Raw genomic sequence first — 24,270 nt, 5'->3', positions numbered from 1 at the left:
GAGCCCAGCAATAGTCAGCCATCATGCTCTCATTCCATCTACCTAGATAATGTTCCTCTTTGTTTCGGTCGGGGGTTATACCGCAGCAGGTTAAAGGGCTCGAGAGTTTAGGACTTTGGACTATGGTGGTCAGGGGTTACAGCGTCGCAGGGGTTATGGGACTCTAGGGTTAAGGGAATTGAGATTATAGAGTCATTCTGACGTTAAATTTGGATTCAGTCACCCAAAAAACATATAATTACACTATAACTCCTTATTCGGAAATTCGCCACTATTTCGTGCTGTAACGAAATCGCTAAATCACTCAAATTCAATCTACGATATCTCGATGGAAAAAAAAGATTTTTTAAATCTAAAAAAAGGGTTTTGAAGGGTAAGAATAGTACTCTGAGATAGCATTACTCGTTTTTTAAAATAAAATTGGCTTACGACGTAATACTACGCGAAATATATTGAAAAATCGTGTCTTTTGAACTTTTAGGTTAAGATTTCTCAAAAACCTAGGGTGATGGAGCAATTCTGAGGTCAGATTCGGTTTCAGCGCACCAAAAATGTTTGGGAACGTACTGTCTCGTTTCTGGGTTTTTCCATTTTTTAAATTTTGTCGGCCTGTGTTATTAGCGTTTGAATATCTATTACAACATTGACTAATACCTCCACGAATACCTTTTTGATGAATAAAACCATGTCTATATCAGTTAAAAGTTTTAGCTCAATATTTGTACACTTTAACATAGCATCCTATGTTAATCCAGGAGTAATATAATAGTTTGCCGGGTCGAGTTTATACGCATCTATAACAGTTTTACGAAAATTCTCAAAAATATCGGCCAAGAGTAATACGTTAGTTTTGAAGTATAAATGGGAATACTGTCCTAAATCAATGATGTCAAAAGCATTCCACACTTTTTGTGCATGCTCATAGTCAGCTTCAGAGATGTTGCTATCTATCAATTAACTATGAAAATCTTCAATAGGTTGTAGTTGAGTCAGTTTTAATCTTTCAAAACTATTAACATACTCATATGGAAAAACGCTTTTTCTCTTCAATAATTCTATTTGTGTTTTTGTATATTTATCTTTCTTGAATTCATGCTCTATGATATTTAGTTTGGTTAAGTATGAAGCTAGTTTTTCTAGAGATGATGGCATAAAACGAAACGAATCAATAAATCGAAAATTAATAGTACTACCGTCCACGTATTTTATAAAAGCTATATATCTTTCCTTGTTTTCAGCTAGAACAGTCACATTTCCCTCAGGATCAGAGCTAGTAGTTATTTCTTATATAATAAAATCAGAATCATATCCAGTAAGGTTATGGAAGACGACTGGTATAAAATAAGGATTCTTATAATTATCCGCTGCTTTTCTGATGTGTTCACTGAAACTCATCTTCGAGTCTAGGGAAAAACCCAGATATTTAATGTGCTCCTTCGTCTCGATATCGAGGCCCTCAACATGCATCTCTTGGATGTTATCGAAGGTAGCCTTATGCCTCCTTGTGAGGAAGATGAGCTCGGTCTTTTCAGCCGCAAGATCCAGGCCGTGGTCATCCAGCCATCTCCTGAGTATCCGCATTACGCTGGATAATTTCCACTGGATTTCCCTCTTGTTTCTTCCTGTGATGACGATTGCTATATCGTCTGCGTAGCCTATCAAGTAACACCCATCGGGCAGTTTCAGTCTCAGGATATCATCATACGATATGTTCCACAGCTCTGGTCCCAGGATTGACCCTTGTGCGGCTCCAGCGGTTACTTTCTTAACTCTCATACCGTCTCTGGTTTCATATAGGAGCTGTCTGTCGTTGAGATAATCGTCCACCATGCGAAATAGATAGGGGGGGACGTTATATTTATCTCTCAGAGGACTCACCATGTTTTCCCATGCGACCGAGTTGAACGCGTTCTTGATGTCGATAGTTGCAAGCAGTACAACCTCCTTCGAATGTTGGTTATTATGTTGTTCTTTCTGAAACGTTTCTCTTACTACTGCAACTGCGTCGGCCGTGGATTTGCCCCTGCGAAATCCAAATTGTCTTTCGGAGAGGCCTCCTCCAGCCAATACAGCTGCCTGAAGTCTAGGTCTGATGAGCTTTTGTAGCACTATGCCCGCTGTGTCCAGCATGCACAAAGGACGATTGCCCGATGCACTATTTGGGTCACCTTTCCCTTTGCCTATGAGCACCAGTTTCTGCCTTTTCCACCTTTTTGGAAAACACCCTGTTTTCAGGCATGCGTTGTACATGCGCAACAAGGTGTAGGGCGCTATTTCTCTGACCAGCTTCAGAATTTCAGAAGGGATTCCGTCGGGCCCTGGGGCTTTCTGGTTCTTCATGGATCTCACTGCTGTTTCCAATTCTCTTTCGGTGAAAGAGGGGATCTCGTCAGCCTGGACTTCTACTTGATGGATCTGCCTCTCTTCGTGTTCTGGAAATAGTGTTGCGACTATTTCGTCCATCACTTCGGTGTCGCGTGGTGGTGGTTTTGCGTACTTTCCGAGTTTCTTTAGTACGATTTTGTAACCCAGACCCCACGGATCATTATCCACTTCGGCACAGAGAGCTCTCCAGTGCGATGATTTACTCTTCTTGATGGCTAGGCCGAGTAGCTTTCTTGCTTTTCTCTCGTCCACCTTACGCGCTTCTATCTCATTCCGATCATTTCCTCTTCTTGCTCGTTGAGTTCTTCTTCTCAGGCGCTGGCACTCTCTTCGTAGATCCGCGATCTCATTATTCCACCAGTAGACTGGGGGTCTTCCTTTTTTGTCGTCCTTCCTTGGCATTGACGCCGCGCAAGTACGCTTGAAGAGTTCCATTGTTGCTTCCACGAGGCGTTCCGCATCTTCTGTACTTTCCGCCGGCATTTCCGCTAGTGTTTTTTCTCCTTGCTGTATCACTGATCTGAACTTTACTTCGTTCAGCTTCGCTAGATTCCATCTAGGGGCACCTGTTGTTTTCTTCTCTGCTGGGATTGGCCAGTGGAGAAGGTGATGTATAGATGATCGCTATTGTTAAATTCATCTAGTACCCCCCAGTCATTTATAGATCCTGCTATATCTTCTGATGCAAAGGAGATATCAGGCACAGTCTCTCTTTGGTTGTCTCTTCTGAAAGTTGTTGTACCGTCGTTCAGCACCTCCAGTCCGAGTCTGGCTGCCATATCCAAGACCTTTTGTCCTCTCGAGTTGGTCTCCGCCGATCCCCATTCAAGCCCCTGGAGTTGAAGTCTCCTCCGAGAATAATGCTGCCTTGCATGTTTCGTAGCACGTCCTCCATTCCGTCGAGGTATTCGTCGATACTGTCTGGTTTGCCGGGGGTGATAGGTCTGAAGTAGCAGCTCACGTAGGTGATCATGCCGCTTCTTATCCAAGCGAATCCGTTCCCATTGCCTCTATCGTCTATAGTCAGGTGGTCTGGCTCTGGAATCCAAACCGCAGCCTTGTGCAGCTTATCCGCGATCCAGTTCGATCCGTCTATTTGTGCTGTGCCGATTTCGCTTATCAATGCAATGTCCACCTTTTTTTCATTGACCATTACCTGTAGTAGAGCGAAAGTCGCAGGGCAGCGACGGATGTTTCCTTGTAGTACCCTTGTCATCTTCTTGCTGTCTTAAAGTTAGGCTTCCCCCATGCCTCGCGGTAGGTCTTACATTTTCCTGTTCCCACACCGTGCTTCGTGTCCTCTTCTGGTACTCCCGCGTCTATGCAGGCAATACATTTTTCTTCCTTTGTGCAAGCTCCTGCCTTATGCCCTATTTCAGCGCATTTGTAGCAGTAATCTGTTCTGTCTGGGCCTTTACACGTGTATGACGTATGCCCGAACCCAAGGCATTTGTAGCACCGTTTTACGGGATTGTACTGCCTGATCCTGCAGCTAAAGGGGCCTACGAGTAAGACTTTCATTTTCATGAAAGTAACCGCATTCCTAGCTGGTAAGTTAACAAAAGCTATCACCTGTTCCCTCTGATTTGGGTTTGAGAGTTTCATTACAGGATCCTCAGCCAACCCCAGGATGGCCTTTTTTACTGCTGTTTGGACCTGCTCTACTGTATTTCCGCTGTTTAAGTCGAAGACCCTGACAGTGGTCGTAGCCGGTACGCTTTCTAATTGGCCGGTGGCTTTAACAGCTGTTGTCAGGGCGTTAGTAGCAGCGGTGGTACTCCCAGTCTTACCTTTAAACTTTATCAGCAAAGCTCCACTCCGTGTTTTGCTGTACTTATCAATCTTTGGTCCCTCCTCAGGTATCGTAACCTCGTTAATACTTTTGAGTATATCCGCGAACGATTTTCCTGGTGCGGGTTTGATGATTACCGCATCTTGTGGGGGTCTCGGCTTTCTCCTTCTGTTCTTCTTCTTTTCCTTCTTTTTCTTCTGCTGGCGTTCTGATACGGGTGTTCCCTGTGCCGCTTGCCTACCTAGGTTAGCGCTATTCCTTTGTGCGCGTTGCAAGAGCTGATGTTGCTTGCGGCGGTCTCTTGGGTTGAGTTCCCAACCGCTATCCTCTGAATCTTCGAATATCGAGGATGCTGACGATGGAGGTTTGTTTCCATCTTGGGACCAAACATCGCATGTCGTAAAGGACGCTGTACTTTCGGTCCTAATTCTGGGCACGTTTGCTTGCAGTTGGAGGCCCTTTGCAGGCCTACTCTTCTTGTCCTGCTGTGAGCTCCCACCCGGTGGGCTAGAAGGCTTCCTCTTTGGTCGTTGTGCTTTGGCCTGTTCTCCGCTTTTCAGAATTTCTTCCGCCCGGCGCAGAAGTTTTTGGCCATCTGCTTCTCGCCTTTTATAGACGTACTGCAGCTCTTGCACGGCTTGCTGCAGCTGAGGTGTGCCTTCTTTGATGGGTTGTGCCATGTTTTTCTGCCTTTCCATTGCTTTTTGGAACCCTTCAAGTATCTCCAGCATCTTTTTAAGGCTCGCCTGTATGAGCTGGTCTGACTCTTGTACTATCTCTTGGTGCCTGGTCAATAGCTCGACGATCCTGTTTTGGGATATTGTATGCGGGGTCCCACCCCCTAGCGTTTGGGATTTTTGATACGGGGTTCCCTCCCCTAGCGTTTGTACAAGCTTCGTTGACAGATTTATTGTGGCGCCACCAGAAACCGTTGGGCCACTGCCGTTGCTCACCCGGGCTCTCACCGGATCGGAAGCATCGGACGGATTGGGTACCGCCTGGTTTACCTCGTTATTTAATAAACCTGTCATATTTGCTTTTTTTTTTTTTTTTGTCCAATTTCTAGCGACGATTGCTTATTCGTCATCTTCGTGCCGAAGGTGCTTATATCGCAACTAGCCAGAATAACTATTGGCCGTTACCCGGTCCGCTACGCCGGGAGACGTGCTCAGATGTGGTGGGACTTCCTGATCTGAGGTTCTCTTGATCTCTTGAGTCTGAAGTTATGTTTGTGTCTGTGTGTTGTGTTGTGCCTATGTGCGCGTCTGTGTGTTTATGTGTGTGTGTATGTGTGTGTGTGTGTGTTTGTGTGTGTGAGTGTGTGTGTGTGTGTATGTGTGTGCGTGTGTAAGTGGTAGTTGGTCCACGGGAGGTATTTTATTTCCCTCCAACCCTCTCCCCGCTGACAAGTCAGTGGTGAGCGGGCTTCCCCCATCGGCCATTAGGGTTCGCTCTACATACGCGGTTACCACATCCGCGCGCGGGCAGTAGTAGAAGTAGTAGTAGTAGTAGTAGTAGTAGTAGTAGTAGTAGTAGTAGTAGTAGTAGTAGTAGTAGTAGTAGTAGTAGTAGTAGTAGTAGTAGTAGTAGTAGTAGTAGTAGTAGTAGTAGTAGTAGTAGTAGTAGTAGTAGTAGTAGTAGTAGTAGTAGTAGTTTTTTTTTTTTTTTTTTCGGGGGCGAGAGGAGAAATGCATTGACGCAAGAAGGCGGGACGGCCAACACTGTTGGGCTCGTGGCGAGCGCCACACTACCAACTAAAACTCCCCTCGTGGCTCATGGTTTAATCCACCTTGGTACTGCGTTAGCATTGCTTCAAGATGGGCCACTTTTAGGTCACTTACCGTCCTATCGTCCGGTGACCAACGCCTTATTGCGAGCATATGCTCGCTCATACTTAACCGACATCCACGGTGGTGGGGGGCTTATAGGCCCTCCCTGTCCCATCCCATCGTGGTCGAACGTCGGTTCTCCCCCTGCCGCAGCGGTGTGTCAGCTGCGGCCACGACTGCGTGCTCCAGACCTGTGCGGGGACACCCCGGTTGAGCGCGCCACCGCCCACTCCCTGGTCCGGGCTCTGGAGCTTAGTCACGGGGCCAGGTCCTGGGCGTCGAACAGCGCGCCCCGGGCGTCAATCTTCCATGCATGTCCCTTCCTCCGGGAACAGACCAGCGCCGAACCGCTAATCCTGCTGCTGCTCCAGTCGTTTCGTTTTGAGGACACTCCTGACGAACGATTCGATCACCACCCACTGTTCCCGACCCTGGAGCATTGTCGGAACCACGTTTTGAGGTGTGATCCGTTCGCCAAGACTATCCTCCATCTCCCGTTTACGCGCCGCCCAGCGATCGCACGCGAAAAACGTGTGCTCCGCGGAGTCCATCAGCCCATGGCAGTACTGGCACCACGGGGGATGCCAACCTACCCATACGGTGGAGATACTCCGCAAACGTGCCGTGCCCCGACAAGAGCTGCGTCACGTAGAACGACAGCTGCCCGTGCCGTCGTTCGAGCCAGGGCCGGATTTGGGGAATAAGGCGATGTGTCCATCGACCCCTCTCCCCCCGGTCCCACTCCTCCTGCCAGCTCAGCAGAGTTTCGGCTCTGTACTGAGTCTCTCCTTGGCGGGCCTCTCGGCATCTGTCGTGGAACCTCCGTTGCCTTTCTCGAGCGAGCCACACGGCGGGGATGACCCCCGCGATGACCATGACGGCGTCGACCGAGACCGTACGGTACGCCATGGCCACCCGTAGCGCTCCAATGCGCTGCACCGAGGTGAGGTGCCTCCTGCAGTTTTTTTTCTGCAGGGCCTGCGCCCAGATCTCCGCGCCATAGAGGAGTATCGAATCGGCGACTCCAACCAGCAGCCTCCTTTTGTCTTCCCTCGGTCCGGCCATATTGGGCATCATCCGGGTCAGCCCCGCGAGGAGCTTTGACGCTTTTTCCTGCGTCCTCCGGAGATGCTCGCCAAAGCCGAGCCGCGAGTCGATCCAGACGCCGAGGTACTTTGTGCACCGGACGCTGGTGACCGTCACTCCCTCGACGTTTACCCGCAGGTCGCCAAAATCTCTCCTCCCCGTAAGCACCACCACCTCGGTCTTTTGGTACGCAAGCGCAAGTCCATGCGCCCCGAGCCACCGCACGATCCTCCGTATGGCCCACTCGATTCTCCTTTTGAGGTCTTCCCTTGTCCTGGCTCTCACCACGAGCGCAATGTCGTCGGCGTAGCCCACCAAGCGGGTGCCGGGGGGCATCTCCAGTCGCAGGAGTCCGTCGTACAGGATGTTCCAAAAGTCGGGACCGACCGCGGAACCCTGTGCCACGCCACACGTGACACGCCTCTCCTGGCGGCCCCCTGTAGTGTCGTACCGGAGCACCCGGTCTCGAAGATAGTCATCGAAGATTTTACACAGGTACTCCGGCACTTCGTGCTGCTGGAGGGAGCCCATTATGTCCATCCATCTCGCCGAGTTAAACGCGTTTTGCACGTCCAGCGTGACCAGCGCGCACGCGTCCCGACTCTTATGTGGAGCACTCCATGCCTCGAGTACCTCCCGCTTGACCGCGTCGACCGCCATCACCGTGGACCTGCCCTCGCGGAAACCGTACTGATTATCCGCCAGGCCCCTACCAGCGCCCACGGCAGCCCGAAGCCTGCCGCGGATGAGCCTCTCGAAAATCTTCCCTGTGCAATCAATCATGCACAGGGGTCTGAACGACGCCGGTGTGACGGGTGGTCCCTTGCCCTTGTCCAGAAGGACAAGGCGTTGGACTTTCCACCGCCCACTGAACATACCCATGCGCAAACATGCGTTGAACATGTCCAGCAGGATGTGCGGTTCCTCCCTCGCCACGATCTTTAATATTTCATTTGGGATCCCGTCCGGGCCCGGGGCTTTCCGGTTTGCGAGATCCCCCGTCGCCGCCAGTAGCTCCCTCCTCGTGAAAGGGGGGGCCTCCTCATCCACGACCAGCTCTCGAGCTCCCCGCTCAGGGTCGTCGGGGAAGAGAGAGTCTACGATTTTCCGCATATCTTCAGGGCCCATGGGTGCCACCGGTGCTGTCTTGCCAAGCCGCTTGGTAGCGATTTGGTATCCCAGCCCCCACGGATCCCTGTTGATATCCTCCCTCAGCTCCGACAGACACCGCTTCTTGCTGTCGCGAATGGCGGTTACGAGGCTCTTTCTTGCACTCTTGTACCGCCCTATCGCGGCCACTTCACGGCGTCTAGATCTTGTGGCCCTTCTGCGAAAACGGTGACATTCGTCCCGGAGCTCAGCGATTTCCGGCGTCCACCAGTACGCTGGCCGCTTAAAGGGCCTGACGGCCCTCCGTGGCATGCAGGCATCGCACCACCCCGTTATGAGGCCCATATTCCGCTCCACCAGCTCCTCGACCTCCTCTCTGCTGCTGAGCAGGTTCAAGTCGACCGGGACCGGTGCCGCTGTCAGGGCCTCACGGAGCACCGCCGCGTCCAACTTCGCGACGTTCCAGCCTTTGATGGTTTTATGCCTGGCATGTTGTGACGCCTGTCTCTCGCAGATGCTGAACATAATGCTCTGGTGGTCACCGGCCGTATACCTTTCAGACACCCTCCAGTCGGTGACCTTACGGGCAATCGTCGGTGTCGCCAAGGTGACGTCGACGATCGATCCCCGCGTGCCCGCTCGTCGAAACGTGGGGGCGCTACCGTGATTGAGGACAATGAGGTCAAGCCTTGCGGCCATTTCCATCACTGCCCTCCCCCTGTAGTCGGTTACATCGGCACCCCAGTCAACGGCTTTGGAGTTGATGTCCCCGGCCACAACCATGTCTTCGCTAAGCCCGATGACGGCGTCTTCGAGCGACGCGAGTCTCTCTCTGAAGACTCCCCTCGAGCTGTTCGGGGAGATGTAGCAGCTGACCCACGCTCTTTGGCCACACTTGATCCAGACGAAGCCCTCCCCGGCACCTTTATCGGTGACAAGGAGCTTGCCTCTGCTCTGGATCTTGATGGCCGCTGTCCCAGTCAGGTCTTGAAACCAGAAGGCGTGGTTTTCGTTCCTGTATTGCTCGCAAAGCAACAACCGGTCCGCGCCACACTCCCTGGCATTCTGGTCCAGCAGGTCCTGGGCCAACCGCGACCTCTGCAGGTTGGCCTGGAGAACGGCAATCATTTTTTGGCCGTACTTCTCCGTGCCGCCGCCGCGTAGGCCGCGCACTTGGCGCTACCGCGGAAGTGGGACGCCTCCTGTGGCAGCTCCATCGCCAAGCAGAGGCAGCAATTCGGCGCTTCTTGGCAGTCACTGGACTTGTGTCCAGGGCTGCCGCATCTCCAACATAGTTTGGACCGGTCTGGCCCCGCGCAATTTGCCGAGCCGTGACCGTATCCGAGGCACTTAAAACACCTCATGGGTGTCTGCCTGATTCGCATCGAGTAATGAATCCACCCGATACGAATCTTTTTCTTTGCGACAAGGGCTCGCGCCAGTCGCGAGTTCAGCGTGACTCTCACAGTCCGCTTCCCTCTCAGCATATTCGGCGCGAGCCAAATGTCCATCCCATGAGGCGATTCCTCGCCTAACTCCTTCCTGATTGCCGCCTCCACTTCCTCCTTAGAGGAGATTGGAAGCACCTCCAGCACCTCTACGGTCAGGTGCGGCTCCAACGACTTTACCGCCGCCTCTCCTTCCAGAGCTTGTTGTACTGCCTCCTGGAATTTGAGGCGGACAGTCGGGTCAGAGTTGCCCCCAAGTTCCACCAGCACTCCCCCTTTCTGGGTTTGCCTGATGGAGCGGACTCTCACGCCCAACCTGTTGAGGTCCACACCCTCCGTCATCCTCTTCAACACCTCCGTGTAGGTCTTGCCGGTTGCTGGAACTGCGAGCACCGCGTCCGGCTTGATCCTCACGGAGGCGCTCTTCTTCTTTTTCCTATTGTTTTTTCCTCCTGGGGCTGCCCGGTTACTCGGGTGGTTATTCCTAGGAGGGGCGTCCTTCTTTACCTTTTTCGCCTTCTTCTTTGTCGGCACTGTCGTCCAGCCCGGCTCGTCCTCCTGTTGCGAGGCCGTGTCCGATGGTGGCTCCTTCATGTCCATTGACGTTGACGTGCCAGCCTCGGACGGCATTGCGCCTTGGTTCCGCCGCGCCGCCACCCTGGCCTCCTCCTGCCTCTGCTTCTTGGGCTTCGGTCTAGCCGAGGGCGCCGCGCTGTCCTTCGGACTCGGCGTCTCCTGCCGACACCTTTTGATCTGCGCTGCGTCCCTGTTGGCCCTACTGTGCAGTCGTGCAGACAGCACCTCTACGATGGCCCTTGTCTCCTCTATGCCATCTTTAATCTCCTTCTTGGTGTTCCCGTGCTTACAAATGAGCTTAGTGAGAACACCAAGAATGTTGGAAAGCTTTCCAACGAGCTCAGCTTGGGAGTCGGACTCCAGAGTTTCCTCTTCCCTGTCTCTAGGCTCCGTTTCCTCCGTGCTCTCCTCGACGCCGGGTTTGATCTTACTCCCGGTATGATTTTTCCTACCTGTTGTTGCCTGCGGAGCTTGGTGTTTTTGTCCTGCAGGGGTGGGTGGGAGACCCAATGCACCTTGCGCTCTAGGTGCGTTTTCTTCATTATTTTCCTCTTCCATGTTTTTTCTTTTTCCTCCCAAAACCTACGTCGTGTATAGTGTGTTGTGTCATGTATGTCAGAAAACCTCCAGTAAACTGGAGGCCCTTTCGGCTCCCGCCGTCCACCCCCGCAGTATTCCCTCACCCCCGCGGGGCAGTGGCCTCGGCGTAGCCCCCCGCACCCTGCAGCAGGGTCCCATCCGGGCACCACCCGGCACTGATACAGGAGCGGGATTATACACCGTTGTGCGGGACGGCCTCCCTGGCGGTTAACCCAGGGTTCGGGTCCCCCTACTACCGGCGGCCCAGGAGCGCTTCTGGTTTTAAACGCTGTACCCTCTCACCCCGGGGAGGCCGGGAAAAAACGAGGGTGTCTAGCTGGTGTTCTTATAGCGCAAGTGTGCTGAGTGTTCTCGTGTAGTTGTTTGTGATGGAGTAGGTGTAATGCATGTGGCTTTCATCCGCCCACCCCGAGTCACACAGGGTGCCCGGGACGGGCACAGGAAGCTTAGTATGAAAGTGTCGTGATTTAGGTCTGTGTGCGTGTTGTAGTGTACTGACCCACCGGCTGTCCGCGTCTAAAAGACTAGCCTCAATCCGCAACCCGAGGACGCGCCGTGTTGTGGTGGTGGGTGCCCACTCCTCCCACCGCGGGGTGCACAGAGGGAGGCACGGAGTAGTAGTAGTAGTAGTAGTAGTAGTAGTAGTAGTAGTAGTAGTAGTAGTAGTAGTAGTAGTAGTAGTAGTAGTAGTAGTAGTAGTAGTAGTAGTAGTAGTAGTAGTAGTAGTAGTAGTAGTAGTAGTAGTAGTAGTAGTAGTAGTAGTAGTAGTAGTAGTAGTAGTAGTAGTAGTAGTAGTAGTAGTAGTAGTAGTAGTAGTAGTAGTAGTAGTAGTAGTAGTAGTAGTAGTAGTAGTAGTAGTAGTAGTAGTAGTAGTAGTAGTAGTAGTAGTAGTAGTAGTAGTAGTAGTAGTAGTAGTAGTAGTAGTAGTAGTAGTAGTAGTAGTAGTAGTAGTAGTAACTACTACTACTACTACTACTACTACTACGCTACGCGGCCTCGGCACTCTACCCCCACCTATCATCAACGCGCCTCGACGTAACCCGCAGAGGTTCTCCCTAGATACGTAAAAAACTATTATGTGCGTGATCAAACATCTCGAACGTTTAGTAATCTTGTATTTTTGAAATACGCAATAAACACATCGACTCTTTGCTTTTAAGTCACGTTTCATGTTTGCTCGTTATTGATATCTAGCTAATCCATGCTCGCACTACGAATCTGTATTTAATTCAATTTATTTTTTGCTAAATTTTGCATTTTGGCGCACATTTTTAGCTGTACGAAGTGCATACGCAGCAGCATTTAGTAATCAAGTATAATAGCTAATCGAGATGCTAGTTGCTTCACATCGAAGAAAAATTTGTTAAAGACGTTAAATAATAAATTCTTTTTTTGACTTACCATTTTAATAACAATTATTATGTGCATAGTTTTAAGATGAAATAGTAATATATTATATATCTGAAATTTCACAGGGTTTTATTCATTTGAGGATTTGGTTCCCGGCTTTTCCCGGTGTAGTCATGCTAGCTGATCAAGAATTGATTTTAATGTGTCGACCGCCGGAACCAACACTACTTCGGCACAAAGCTGCGGGGTTCGCCGGAACTTTGTAAGTAAAGATTCTACTAAAATTTAAATTGTTAAAAAATTATATAATTCTTTATGTACATACAACCATTTTATCGTTTAGTTTAAGAAGAATTTCTACGAGAAATTTATTTGCTTCAAATTTGTGCTGATATATATTTTTAATTTTAAAAACTAAAGTATCTTTAAATAAAGTATTATACATAGGAAATAATAGATATTAAATATGTAACGGGGTTGCTACCGTTTAATTAATTTCATCCGCGTAATCGTATTGAAAAACGCACGTAATTACCTATGTTCAATACGGAAGTCGGAGAGCAAGAGGGAACAGGTGTCAGTCAACCAACTAACTATGAATACGAAATAAACACGTCAAAAGTACTGGTTAATATCACAGACGAAAAATCTTTATTATTTCTGAATGTTACATTACACTCGGCCCGCGTGTTTATGTTTACATACCGCGCTCGCACGACAACGACATACAGTGTCGGATCGCTCGCCGCTCTTTGTTAGCAGAGCTATTACATGCACGTTTCGCCTCGAGTACGGAAAATTGATTATCAGGCATGCAATCGCGGTCGCGAGATTAAGCTGGCCAGCTTACCTTAATGACGAGTGTTCGGCAGCGAACAAAACTTAGCACACACACGTTCGGATAAAGTCTTTTGTTCTCCCTTTCTTTTGGGTCGCGAACTTGCGCGCGCACGGTTTCGCCCTCGATGGCGAAACACTTCACACACACTCGTGGTGGCAGGGGAGGACACCGTGTTTGCAGGCTCTGGTCAGCGCACTCTGGATACTTCGACGACAACAATCACTCGATCTCTGCCGTGCGTTCAGGCGATCAGGTTACGAGCCTCGATTTTTGCGGTCGCTGTATCGATAGCTAGTCCCATACTGGTTTATTTTCAATCGCGCGCGTTCCGCTTCGTCGCGTGCCGAATTCCCTCATTACGTTTTTCGTCTTCCGGTAGGTGCTGCCCCCGCGGGCAGCCACTAGGTTAGGCTATCAGCGCTAATATGACGTTTACCGTCACAAATAATAAATTTTTAAATACCTGTATTAATTTGGGATAAATTTATCAAAAATTTTGTTTGAGTGTTCAAAAATAATATTGATTACGACCGAAGTCCCAAAATTAATTATTATAATACAATCTATGATTTTACTGTTTGACTTATATGTTAGTAGGATAATTCCTAATAAATATCTGTTCTGAATTTATTTAAATTTACTTATAAAATATATGATTGCATTTTTATTTACCGTTCGACGAAATATCATCAGTTTCCTTAGGGTTTATTTATTTGAAAAAAAAACAATGGTTCGTATGCGTATTTAACTAATTAGTTAGAGAAACATTCTGTGAAAAACAAATATCTTCTGCGTGGTAAACTATTATCTTTCTCGAGCTATATAGACATGACTACCAAAATAGGAACAATAGTATTGTTCCATTTTTAATTAGCGGGTACCCCTTATAGAAAATATTTTATTGCATTGCAACTAATTTTTAAACTAATTTTTTCAAATACTTCTTCAAATACTCAGTATTATAGAGCCACACTTTTGACACAACGAGATAACCTCTATGGTTTTGTCCTAAAAGTTGTGGATACAGTGAGAGTTAGTTTCTTGATAGGTTTACTTGTAGTTCGGTAATAACTTTCTACTTAACTTAGCTTACCTTAAGATATATTGTATGTGAATGCAAGTTACAGACAATTAAAGAAGTAAAGTATGACAATCGTGTATCAAGCTATAAATGCAGTGTAAGTAAACTACTGTAACACAAATGATTTCTTATTCACTAAAACTACAACAAATATAGAGAGAAATTCAAATTAACGAAAATAACATTAGACTCATATATGCTCAAACAGTGAACGGTAATATTATAAAACACAATATCAGTCAGCTAGAAATTATGATGATGCAACTGATGTAGAGAATGAATACAATGTTCAATTTGATTACAACGTTCCTAAATAAGATTAAATGCATGTATAAATTAAAATAGCTGTTGGAACAGAAACGGATTAGCTTAATGAAGTCTTGAACTAAAAATCTTTCTAATAAACAATAATACTGATGTAATATTAATATCCGAAACCAACTTCATACATAAATTTCTTTGAAAATACCGCAATATTTTATATGTAACACTGTTCGTTCTGACAATAAAGAAGGTAGTAGAATAGCAAATTATTAAAAATACCAAATTATTAAAAGTACTTTCCATCATTACAAAATTTTTATATAATAACACATATTTTGTGTTCAACAACATTTATTATAAACAAATATTTGGAAGCCCGATGGGCTCACCTATCTCTCTTCTACTGGCTGATATTGTGATGGAAGACTTAGAGAAACATTACCTGAGCAGGTTGCGGAATGAATATCAAATTAATCCTGTTTTCTATTACAGATATGTTGATGATACTTTGATGTGCGTTCCCAAAGATAAAATTGATTTAGTTATCGAGACGTTCAATTTTTACCATAATAGATTACAATTTACGTTTGAAATTGAAATGAATAATTTTATTCCATTTCTTCACTTAAAATTGATCAGAAATAATAATAAATTAGAATTTGACTGGTTTAGAAAAACAACACAAACTGACAGAATTTTAAATTTTAACTCAGAACATACAATTCATCAAAAAGTTAATATAGTTTCAAATTTAGTTAACCGAGTATTTTTACTTGGTGACAAAAAATTTCATTCCAGCAATTTAAAAATAATTACTAATATCCTGAAAAAGAATAATTATCCATCTTTATTTATCAAAAAACATATACAGAAACGGATCAATAAATACAAAAAAGGGAATAATAATTCTTAAAAATTAGAAAATCAAAAATTACCTACAGTCGCTATTCCGAATAATTGCAACATCTTCAAAAAATGTTCATCTGTGTTAAAAAAACATAACATTATGCCTATCCCTTTATTACAAAAACCATTACAAGAATTTATCCGTTTAGGAAAAGACAAATTTGATTTATTAGACAACACTGGTATTGTCTACAGTTTTAACTGCAAACAATGTTCAGCGGTCTATATAGGTGAAAGTTAGCGTTCCTCAAAAATTAGATTAAACGAACACAAAAAAATATTGATTCAGCTACAGTAGTAGCTACACATAGAAGAACGTCCTCACACGAATTTGACTGGAAAAAAGCTAAGATATTGGATTATGAAAAGAGTTATAAGAAACGCAGAATATCCGAAATGTTACACATTGGCTTACATAAAAACACGTTAAATAGAAAAGAGGATATATAATATCTTAGTCACATTTATAAGCCTTTATTAAGATCGATGAGGAAGGGATAATGGATGAAGTGTATGTATATGGGTTGAAATACTTGATTTCTCACTTTATTGTAATTTGACTGTGCTACGAGCTATTCGTTTTAGCCTATAAGAATTTGACTTCAAGATTACTTTTGCAACTCTATTGTTAATAATTTGTTGTTTTTCTATTAATAAAGCCTGAAGAGGTCAGCAAATGTGCTGACGAAACGTTGCTGAATATAATTAAAATTAAGTGAATTTCCATTTCTCACTATTACCCTTCTTTCCATCATTACAAAATTTATCATTTAAAAATTTATAAGGGAATCAAGACAGTATGTTACGTTCATTAAAAGTACCATTGAACACCGCGTGAGCAAATCTCACAACCATGACTATCTACGAATATAAGCTACCAGTGTTATAGATGAATATAGAAAAAGGTTCAATCATACTTTTGGCCATAAACCATTCTCGCAAACATTGTATTGCTAAAGAACAATATAAAAAAAATACTTTAATAACTCGAAGTATTGATTTCTCACATCACGAGATTATTATATATTTACCGCGAAACATTTATGATAGGGATCAAGGTCAATAACTCAAAATCCAAGAGCAAATCCAAATCCGAATTCCAATGTTCGCGTTGAAATTGGAGTAAAGAGATTGATATTAATTAGAAATACAAATCCTATTTATAAAAGAAGTATGAATGATAAACAAGATATAAATGTCAGTATTGTAAGTGACACTTTCCTTATTAGAGAGATAAAGCTAATTTATGAAGTGTGTTGTTGCGCAAGTTGAGCTGTCGAAAATCCATCCTATGTTTTCTGCTCACTCTAGACCCAAGGGTCGTAGACGTTAACCTTTTGACCTTTTACCAATAAGAGAACAAAACTCGCTATATAATTCCTCACTCTAGTTTCCTATTAATTAAGGTCATGTCGCTATATGGCTCAATAGATTAACTTCAATCGTCGCCTGTATGGCTCATAGCGAACGCTTAAATCATGTTAATTTATGGTTGATGATAATTTATATGGATTGTACCAATATCTGGTCCATGTCGACTCGTTTCGAGTATGCCGATATATGGCTCAAATGAATAGATTAGTGGATGCTCAGTATCCGTCATCAATAATCAGTTTTGACAATCCATCTCTCGACCAGGATGATTATGATTATACCGTATTTGAACGTCAAGTTTTAGCGAGGTACGTATACTTTTACGAGCTTGAATAAGTTGTAAAGAGAGAGTCGTTTATTCGGAAATTAGAATTCTGTTCACGACTTCATTTATGATATAAATTACGTATGGAAGGGACGAATGATGTAATTAGTAAGTAACTTGCCCAGCGTGCAAATTACGATGTACTTACGCGAGAGAAAAATTGAGAACCAGAATGATTATTGGTAGAACGCATTTGCCGATTAATACATATGATTAGTGAGATGCCATTTCATCAACGACGAACAGACGATATAATATGAAAATGGGCAATTTCAGTGAAAGAAAAATATGAAAATGCGTCACAGTCGTGCTTAAACGAGACATCTAATTACTCGTCTATATACAGGGCGTAACAAAAGTACCGAAACGGTCCTGTATTTTTTCAGGAAAGATATTTTTGAAAAAGATTAGGGTCAGTTTTTTCGTAACTTTTTACAAGGAAATCAATAGTGACCTTGGATTTGACCTTGAACTTCATGTTCAAGGTTATTTCAAGGTCAACTTTTTTTCAAATGGAAACTCCTCTTTTTCATAGCGGCAAATTTTACGTTCAAATATGTATCGAGTTCCAAAGTCAAGGACAACCCTAGAGGTCAAATAATACTAATCCTAATCTTTACTAATTCTGCGACATTTCTAGATGTTTCTCTAACAACACATGTTTAACCTTTATTCGATATAAAAATTTTTTAAATTTATAGAAAAGAGGGGTTTCCATTTTAAAGAAAAGTTGACCTTGAAATAACCTTGAAGGTGAGGTTCAAAGTAAAATCCAAGGTCATCATTGAATTCCTTGCAAAAAGTAACGAAAGATCTGATTCTAACCTTTTTCGAAAATACCTTACCTGAAAAAATACAGAACCGTTTCGATACTTTTGTTACATCCTGTATATTTAGAGTTATAAAAAATAGGAGTTTACGTTACCATCTGAGTTCTCATCATGCCCCTCTTTTACTGACAGCATAAGCACAGGTTTGAAACTGCCATCGTTTTATTTCCTGATATCTGAAAATGATCTAGTTCTGCTAATCTCTCGAAATCGATAGCGTGTGTAGTGATTATTGAACTATAGTGGTTGCTACTACATATTGCAATATACGTTGGTCATGAGTATATAACAGCTTTTTTGTGACCAATACAATTATTTTTTATGACTATGCCAGCATAAATGAATGGAATGAGTTTGTGACGATGATCAACTGTCCAACACCGTAATCTGGAAGGCAAATTTTATACATCGAATGCATGAGGAATGAAGCTTGAGTTTTGGCCACGGTAATCCCTAGTCGTACTTTAGCTTCGTCGTTCTACGAAATAATACACGCCTAAAAAATATCAAGCTTACCGTATAAACAGCATTTGAAGAGAGATTTTAATTATATACTATTTTATCGAGTAATGCCTTTTATTGAATTTGCGAAATTACTTGCTGAGGCCTAATAATCGAAGCTAGTTCTTCAAATCCATGATAGTAGCTTAGTAAAATGGTAAAAGTATTGATCTATATGATTTCTGTGAAAATCGGATTATGCACGATACAATATGACAGGAAATATCGCTACGTGACGTTGTCCTTTCCTTCACCTTGAACAACGCGGTAGAAAACGAAGGTAAAGTGGTGATTTTGACATATGATTTTGAACTAACTTAAATTCTTCGTATAGAGCATCCAGAGTTTTGAAAGTACGAATTGCTTCAGAGCGTCGTTTGTCGTCAGCTGATCCAGTATACATTTTAATATCTGCAATTACTTCATTTCTGTTATCAAGATAAGTAGGTGCTTCTAGAAATTCTTCTTTTAAATTTTGTAAAGGGTCTAGCAGGGTAAAATGGTCAAAAATGCCTTTGAGTCATCCGGGAAAATAATTATACCCCCATGTTCAGCATGAAAAATGACTAGGATTCCCAGATTTTCAGACCCCTAAACCCATACAGGTCCCTATAAGGCCCAGTTTTGTCATTTTTGGTTTTTTGACCAAATCTCGGTCAGTTTTTGAGCTAGAAAAATCTTTCTTGTTTTAAATTGTAGGGTTTTTAAAGCCCTATAAAATGGCCGTGCTCAAAAAATTTTTGGCGCGAAATTCAAATTTTTAGAGCCGTTCAAAAATTTTAAAATTTAATATTTCGAAAATGAAGACCGACTCTTTGCTAGAAAAAAAATATGTTGTGTATTTTTGACTGAAAAATGTTCCTGATTTTTTTCAGATTTTTAAAAGTGGTGGAACGACCTTAAAAAAAATAAAAATCAACAAAAAACCTAGTTTTTCTCCCCTAGCGCTTTGTAGGTTAAATCTATGATGAAACAAATAGCACCATCAAATTCTGCGGAAAAAAATACATCGAAAACATGTATCACATGTATGGAAAAAATCAAAATCCTTCACAAATTCAGTACATGATAGCATCGGCCATGCCGATCGGCTCCACTGGCAGTGTAAATATTTATTCCTTTTCGATTCAAGGTCAACTCAAGATTGTTTTCGAACATGTGATACATGTTTTCGATGTATTTTTTTCCGTAGAATACGATGGTGCTATTGGTTTTTTCATAAAATTGACCTCATGAGCGCTAGAAGTTAAAAACTAGAAAAAAATCAAGTTTTTCGCGTCTTTGGTTGAGTTTTATGAAAAAACTCAGTAGCACTATCGTATTTTACGTGAAAAAATACATCGAAAAAGTGTATCACATTTTTTTTAATACTTCAGTAAGGATATTAATCATTAACAAGTTCAGGTAAGAAAATGATGTCTTATGCCGATCGATCCGGCTAATAGAGCAGACGTTTTTTTCATAATACACGTATACATGATTTCAATGTATTTTTTGGCACAAAATACGATAGTGGTATTAGTTTGATTCTAAGATTTACTTTGAGCGATTCATTCAAAAAATATCGAATAAGAAAAATTATCGTTACTATTATTTTTAACCTTACGAAAATTTTTTTTTAAAGATTCATTTTTAGCTGGAGCATGGTTCAAGGGTATACTTGATTAGTGTGCGACTAATAAATAAGAAGACAACAAACAATTTCTAGAGATATCAATTTTCTGTGATTATTTAATAATTTGTTTACATTTTACAAAAATAGAAAAAATATTCTTTTGAGATAATCAAAGTATCAATCATATCACATGTATCAATCGTCATCACTATCTGCTTCAATAACAGCCACCACATGATCTTGTTCATAAATCTTTGTTAGATGTTGGGCAGGTTTTACAATGGAAGATTGGAATCTGGCGTGCGCTAAATAATAAATAACGGCAGCCACGTGAGAACAGCATCCAATTGTTCTCATACCGTTAGCACACTCACAGCAAAAACGCAGTATGCCAGCACAGCCAATGGTATTTGGTTTGTAGTGAATATAGCAGTTGTATTGTTTACTTTCGATATGTCTAGATCTCACTTGTAACTTGATTAGATCAGCAGATTCACGGTAGTAACTTACATTTATTTCATACGTGTCGCCCATCATTTCAGCTAAATAGGATATTGCTTGTTTGAGTTGGTAAGTTCCAGTGAATAGTTTGACTAGATCCTGTTCCGTCATTTCAGGAAAATCTTCTAGCTCATCTGACCTTAACGTTTTGAATAAACTCTTTCTTCGACTATATTTTCCTGATATCACTTCCGTTGCTAAACTATTTTCATTGGAATTTCTTGAAAGAATGTAATTGAGTATCTCATTATCGGTCGAAGCCCTTGACACGATTCGTTTTCCGAATTGATTAATTAAAAAGCAAACAATTCTGCAGTAAAGACCAGCTTCAGTCAGGTAACGATTATCTAATTGCTGATGGAAAAACTTATACTTCTGAGCTACAGCTCCGTGTACCGCTTCCACCACCCAACGAAGTATGGTAACAAGTCGAGATTTGTTTGCATCTTCCGCTGACAATTGTTTCTGATTTTTATCTTTTAAGGCTGGCATGAGGACCCGATAACCATCATTTTCTAATTTTGATTTTATATCGCGAAACCCTCGATCAAGAATAAAAACATCACCCTCTTTGCACATCAAATTCTTTAAATTGTTATCGTGGGCCTTCAAAATTTTTTCCAAAATCATAGAATCGTTTTCTTTAGCATAAAACGGCCCCAGTACATCAACAATAAAACCAGTTGTAGTGCACAGAGTAAAGGGCTTGCATAGAGGAACTTTCTTATGTCCAGAAAAAGATCTTCGTTGGTATTCGTTATTGGAACTTTTTTGGTGCTTCAAATAAGTGCCATCGCCAACTAACAAAAGATTGTTATCACTTATGCCATGAAGCTTCTGAAGGAGAATCGTTGAATTATTAGCAATCAAGTCCTCTCGATTGACGGCTTGTAAACCAAAGCGCGAAGGCAATACATCTTTTTCAAAGGCACTTAACACAGACTTTGAAAATTCAGAGACTTGCTGATGACGATCAAGGCCGAGAACAGAACAGATTATCTCATTTGAGTTTCCTGTTCGTAATCTGAACAAAAAAACAACAACAGCTTGCGTAACAGTCCGATTGTCGGTATTCCTCAACGAAACCATCATTTCTCGCAATTCTATTAGTTGTTCCCAATTCAATCCAGTAAACGTACGAATCCTCTCTTCAGAGATTGAAAAATCTCCGATTTTATCGTGTAATTCTCTGTCGGAAGTTAAACTCAAAGATTTAAATAGTTTTGTTATATCTGCAGCTGTTGTGGTAGTTGAATTAGAAACTACTTTTAAATTAATTAACTCATCTGAATAAAATCTTTTCTTTATTAAGTGTTTTCGGCAACATCTATTACCCTCTGGTATGAATATATCTCTTTCAACAAAAGCTTGTTTTCTTGCATCGAAAGGAACAATAACAATATTTGTTTTGCTTTTGCATAAACAACAGTAATCATGAGTAGAAACTACTCTTTTTAAAGGTAACTCAATAGTATCTTTTGCTTTTTCAATAACTTTTTTCTTTGGTGGAACATAAACTGTATCATTATGTGGTTGCGATAATGTCTCTGAAGAAGATGTTGACCCTTGACTGTCGATTTGCAAAGTATTTACATTTTGTGGTTGATCGATTTTTCTGCGTTTTGCTTTGGCGAAGCGGGCAGAACCACTGCATTTCTGACAAAGTATGTCTCCCATTACAAGTGTCACAGCCAAATAATCGGACAAAGTATAAGCTTCATCATCTGTGTCAACAGTTTGTTTGGGTCCCACTAATTTTTTCTCTGGTAAACCGCAGCAAGCGCATTTTTTACCAATACCTGAGGCTGACATAGTGACATTCTGGAAAAAATACATTGGAGTTCATCAATAATGTCATTATTTGGAAGAGAAAATTTTGAAATGTTAAATACATTTGGCAATGTTTGTAAAAAAGTAATTATAATTGATTTTTTTCGTTTTTTAGATATTTTTTATTTTTAAGGAACTTTTATTTTAATTCTATCAGTTGCAGTATTAGCTTGTGAGATAGAATAGTTTATTTAGAAAAAAACACAAAAAAATTCTAAAGAACAATTGATCTAATGTGATAATAAAGAGTAATAACGTAGGGATAAAGTGTTTACTTCATTGGCAATATATGTTAAGTAAAGATTTGATTTTATGCATATAGATATATTAGAAATCACTAAATGTTTGGTTCTAAAATGAACTCACTGTTTTATAATAAAATGTTATTATTATTTTCAATCCAGCAAAAATAATTCCAATTTTCGAGTATTCAAATCACACTCATTATTTAAAAATTTTTGTAATTATATGAACTCTTTCGTTGTGAAAAACAAAAATTATTACATAATTTGAAATAATGCAGAACATTATAATTAAAAATATTAATGAATAATTTATTTTATGAATGTAAGAAAATCATACGCCAACTAATGTCAGGTCATAATCTTTTTTAAATGTTCGTTGAATGATAGAAAAAATTCAGAGTCATTTCATTCTGTTGGAGTGAATAAAAATCGTTATTTTCTGTAACTCTACTTAATTAATACACTATTTATTTTTAAATCAAACCATTAATCACTATTTTTTAATGCAATACTAATATTTTTGTTTTAGAAGCACTTCAACCGCATTAGATATTTGTATGCCACTAACCGACTTTGTAAATCCACTACGTTACAATGTTAATATGAACAATGTAGATTGATCTTTTCAGGAACCTCCGATAGAATATTTAACGATGAAAAAGACATGCTCAGCAAATCGTTAGCTTTGAATTTATTTTCATTGGCAAGTGATTCGACTATTGACATTGATTTACCTCTGATCACGCTAGATCAATGCATTTGCAAAAAAAATGTCGATGTCAATAATCGATTCATGTGATTTAGAATTAGGAAGTTTTTTCTGGTTTATTTTAAATAAACTTTTTTTCATGTCGTAAGCAATACCGTAACTAATAAAATTAAAAAGAAAGTTCCGTAAATATAAAAAATTACCAAAAATAAGAAAAAAATTAATTTTAATTATTATGTTTCCGAGACGGAAATATCACTTTTGGCATATAGGGCACGGCTTGGTGTGATGGCAAAAGTGATAATAACTTGACCATTGCTTGAAAGATTTTGAGCAAAATAAGTTGGCGTATAAGAACTAAACCAGAAGTATCTAAAATTGTAAACATTATATTATATCACATATATTTGACACACATGCACACACTTACTCATGTTTTGTAAAAATAATGATTTAATGCATATGAGATTGTAACCGTGAAGTTAATAAAACATACATACCTGTGGAAAAAAACAATTTCTATTTCAGAAATAGTCAAATATCCTGTATTATAGCCCCACCTGCGCAATCTATTTTTTCCCTACAGTATTCAAGTAAAAAAGCTTACTATAAATGCCAATCAAGTAAAATAATCGATAATACAACATTAAACGCCTTGTAACTATGATACGGTGTTATTGAGGTCTTATATATTATAAAAAAATGTGATACACTTTTTCGATGTATTTTTTCACGTAAAATACGATAGTGCTACTGAGTTTTTTCATAAAACTCAACCAAAGACGCGAAAAACTTGATTTTTTTCTAGTTTTTAACTTCTAGCGCTCATGAGGTCAATTTTATGAAAAAACCAATAGCACCATCGTATTCTACGGAAAAAAATACATCGAAAACATGTATCACATGTTCGAAAACAATCTTGAGTTGACCTTGAATCGAAAAGGAATAAATATTTACACTGCCAGTGGAGCCGATCGGCATGGCCGATGCTATCATGTACTGAATTTGTGAAGGATTTTGATTTTTTCCATACATGTGATACATGTTTTCGATGTATTTTTTTCCGCAGAAT

General features: G+C 41.9%; 1 protein-coding gene across 1 annotated transcript in view; it reads left to right on the top strand.

Annotated features, from left to right (window-relative positions):
- The first annotated feature begins 11,194 nt into the window (after nt 1-11,194).
- The window catches only part of LOC131675635 (uncharacterized), a 188,070-nt gene continuing 174,994 nt past the window's right edge, over nt 11,195-24,270 (top strand). Inside the window, exons 1-3 of the mRNA XM_058954672.1 lie at nt 11,195-11,199; nt 11,317-11,392; nt 12,302-12,438. Of these exons, the coding sequence (XP_058810655.1) occupies nt 11,195-11,199; nt 11,317-11,392; nt 12,302-12,438 (218 nt within the window). The remainder of the gene's footprint in view (nt 11,200-11,316; nt 11,393-12,301; nt 12,439-24,270) is intronic.

The sequence above is a fragment of the Phymastichus coffea genome, unplaced genomic scaffold (assembly GCF_024137745.1).
Source record: "Phymastichus coffea isolate CEN01 unplaced genomic scaffold, Cenicafe_Pcof_1.1 PCOF00027, whole genome shotgun sequence".
NCBI classification, from domain to species: Eukaryota; Metazoa; Arthropoda; class Insecta; order Hymenoptera; family Eulophidae; genus Phymastichus; species Phymastichus coffea.
This window is presented reverse-complemented; position numbering and strand designations above follow the sequence as displayed.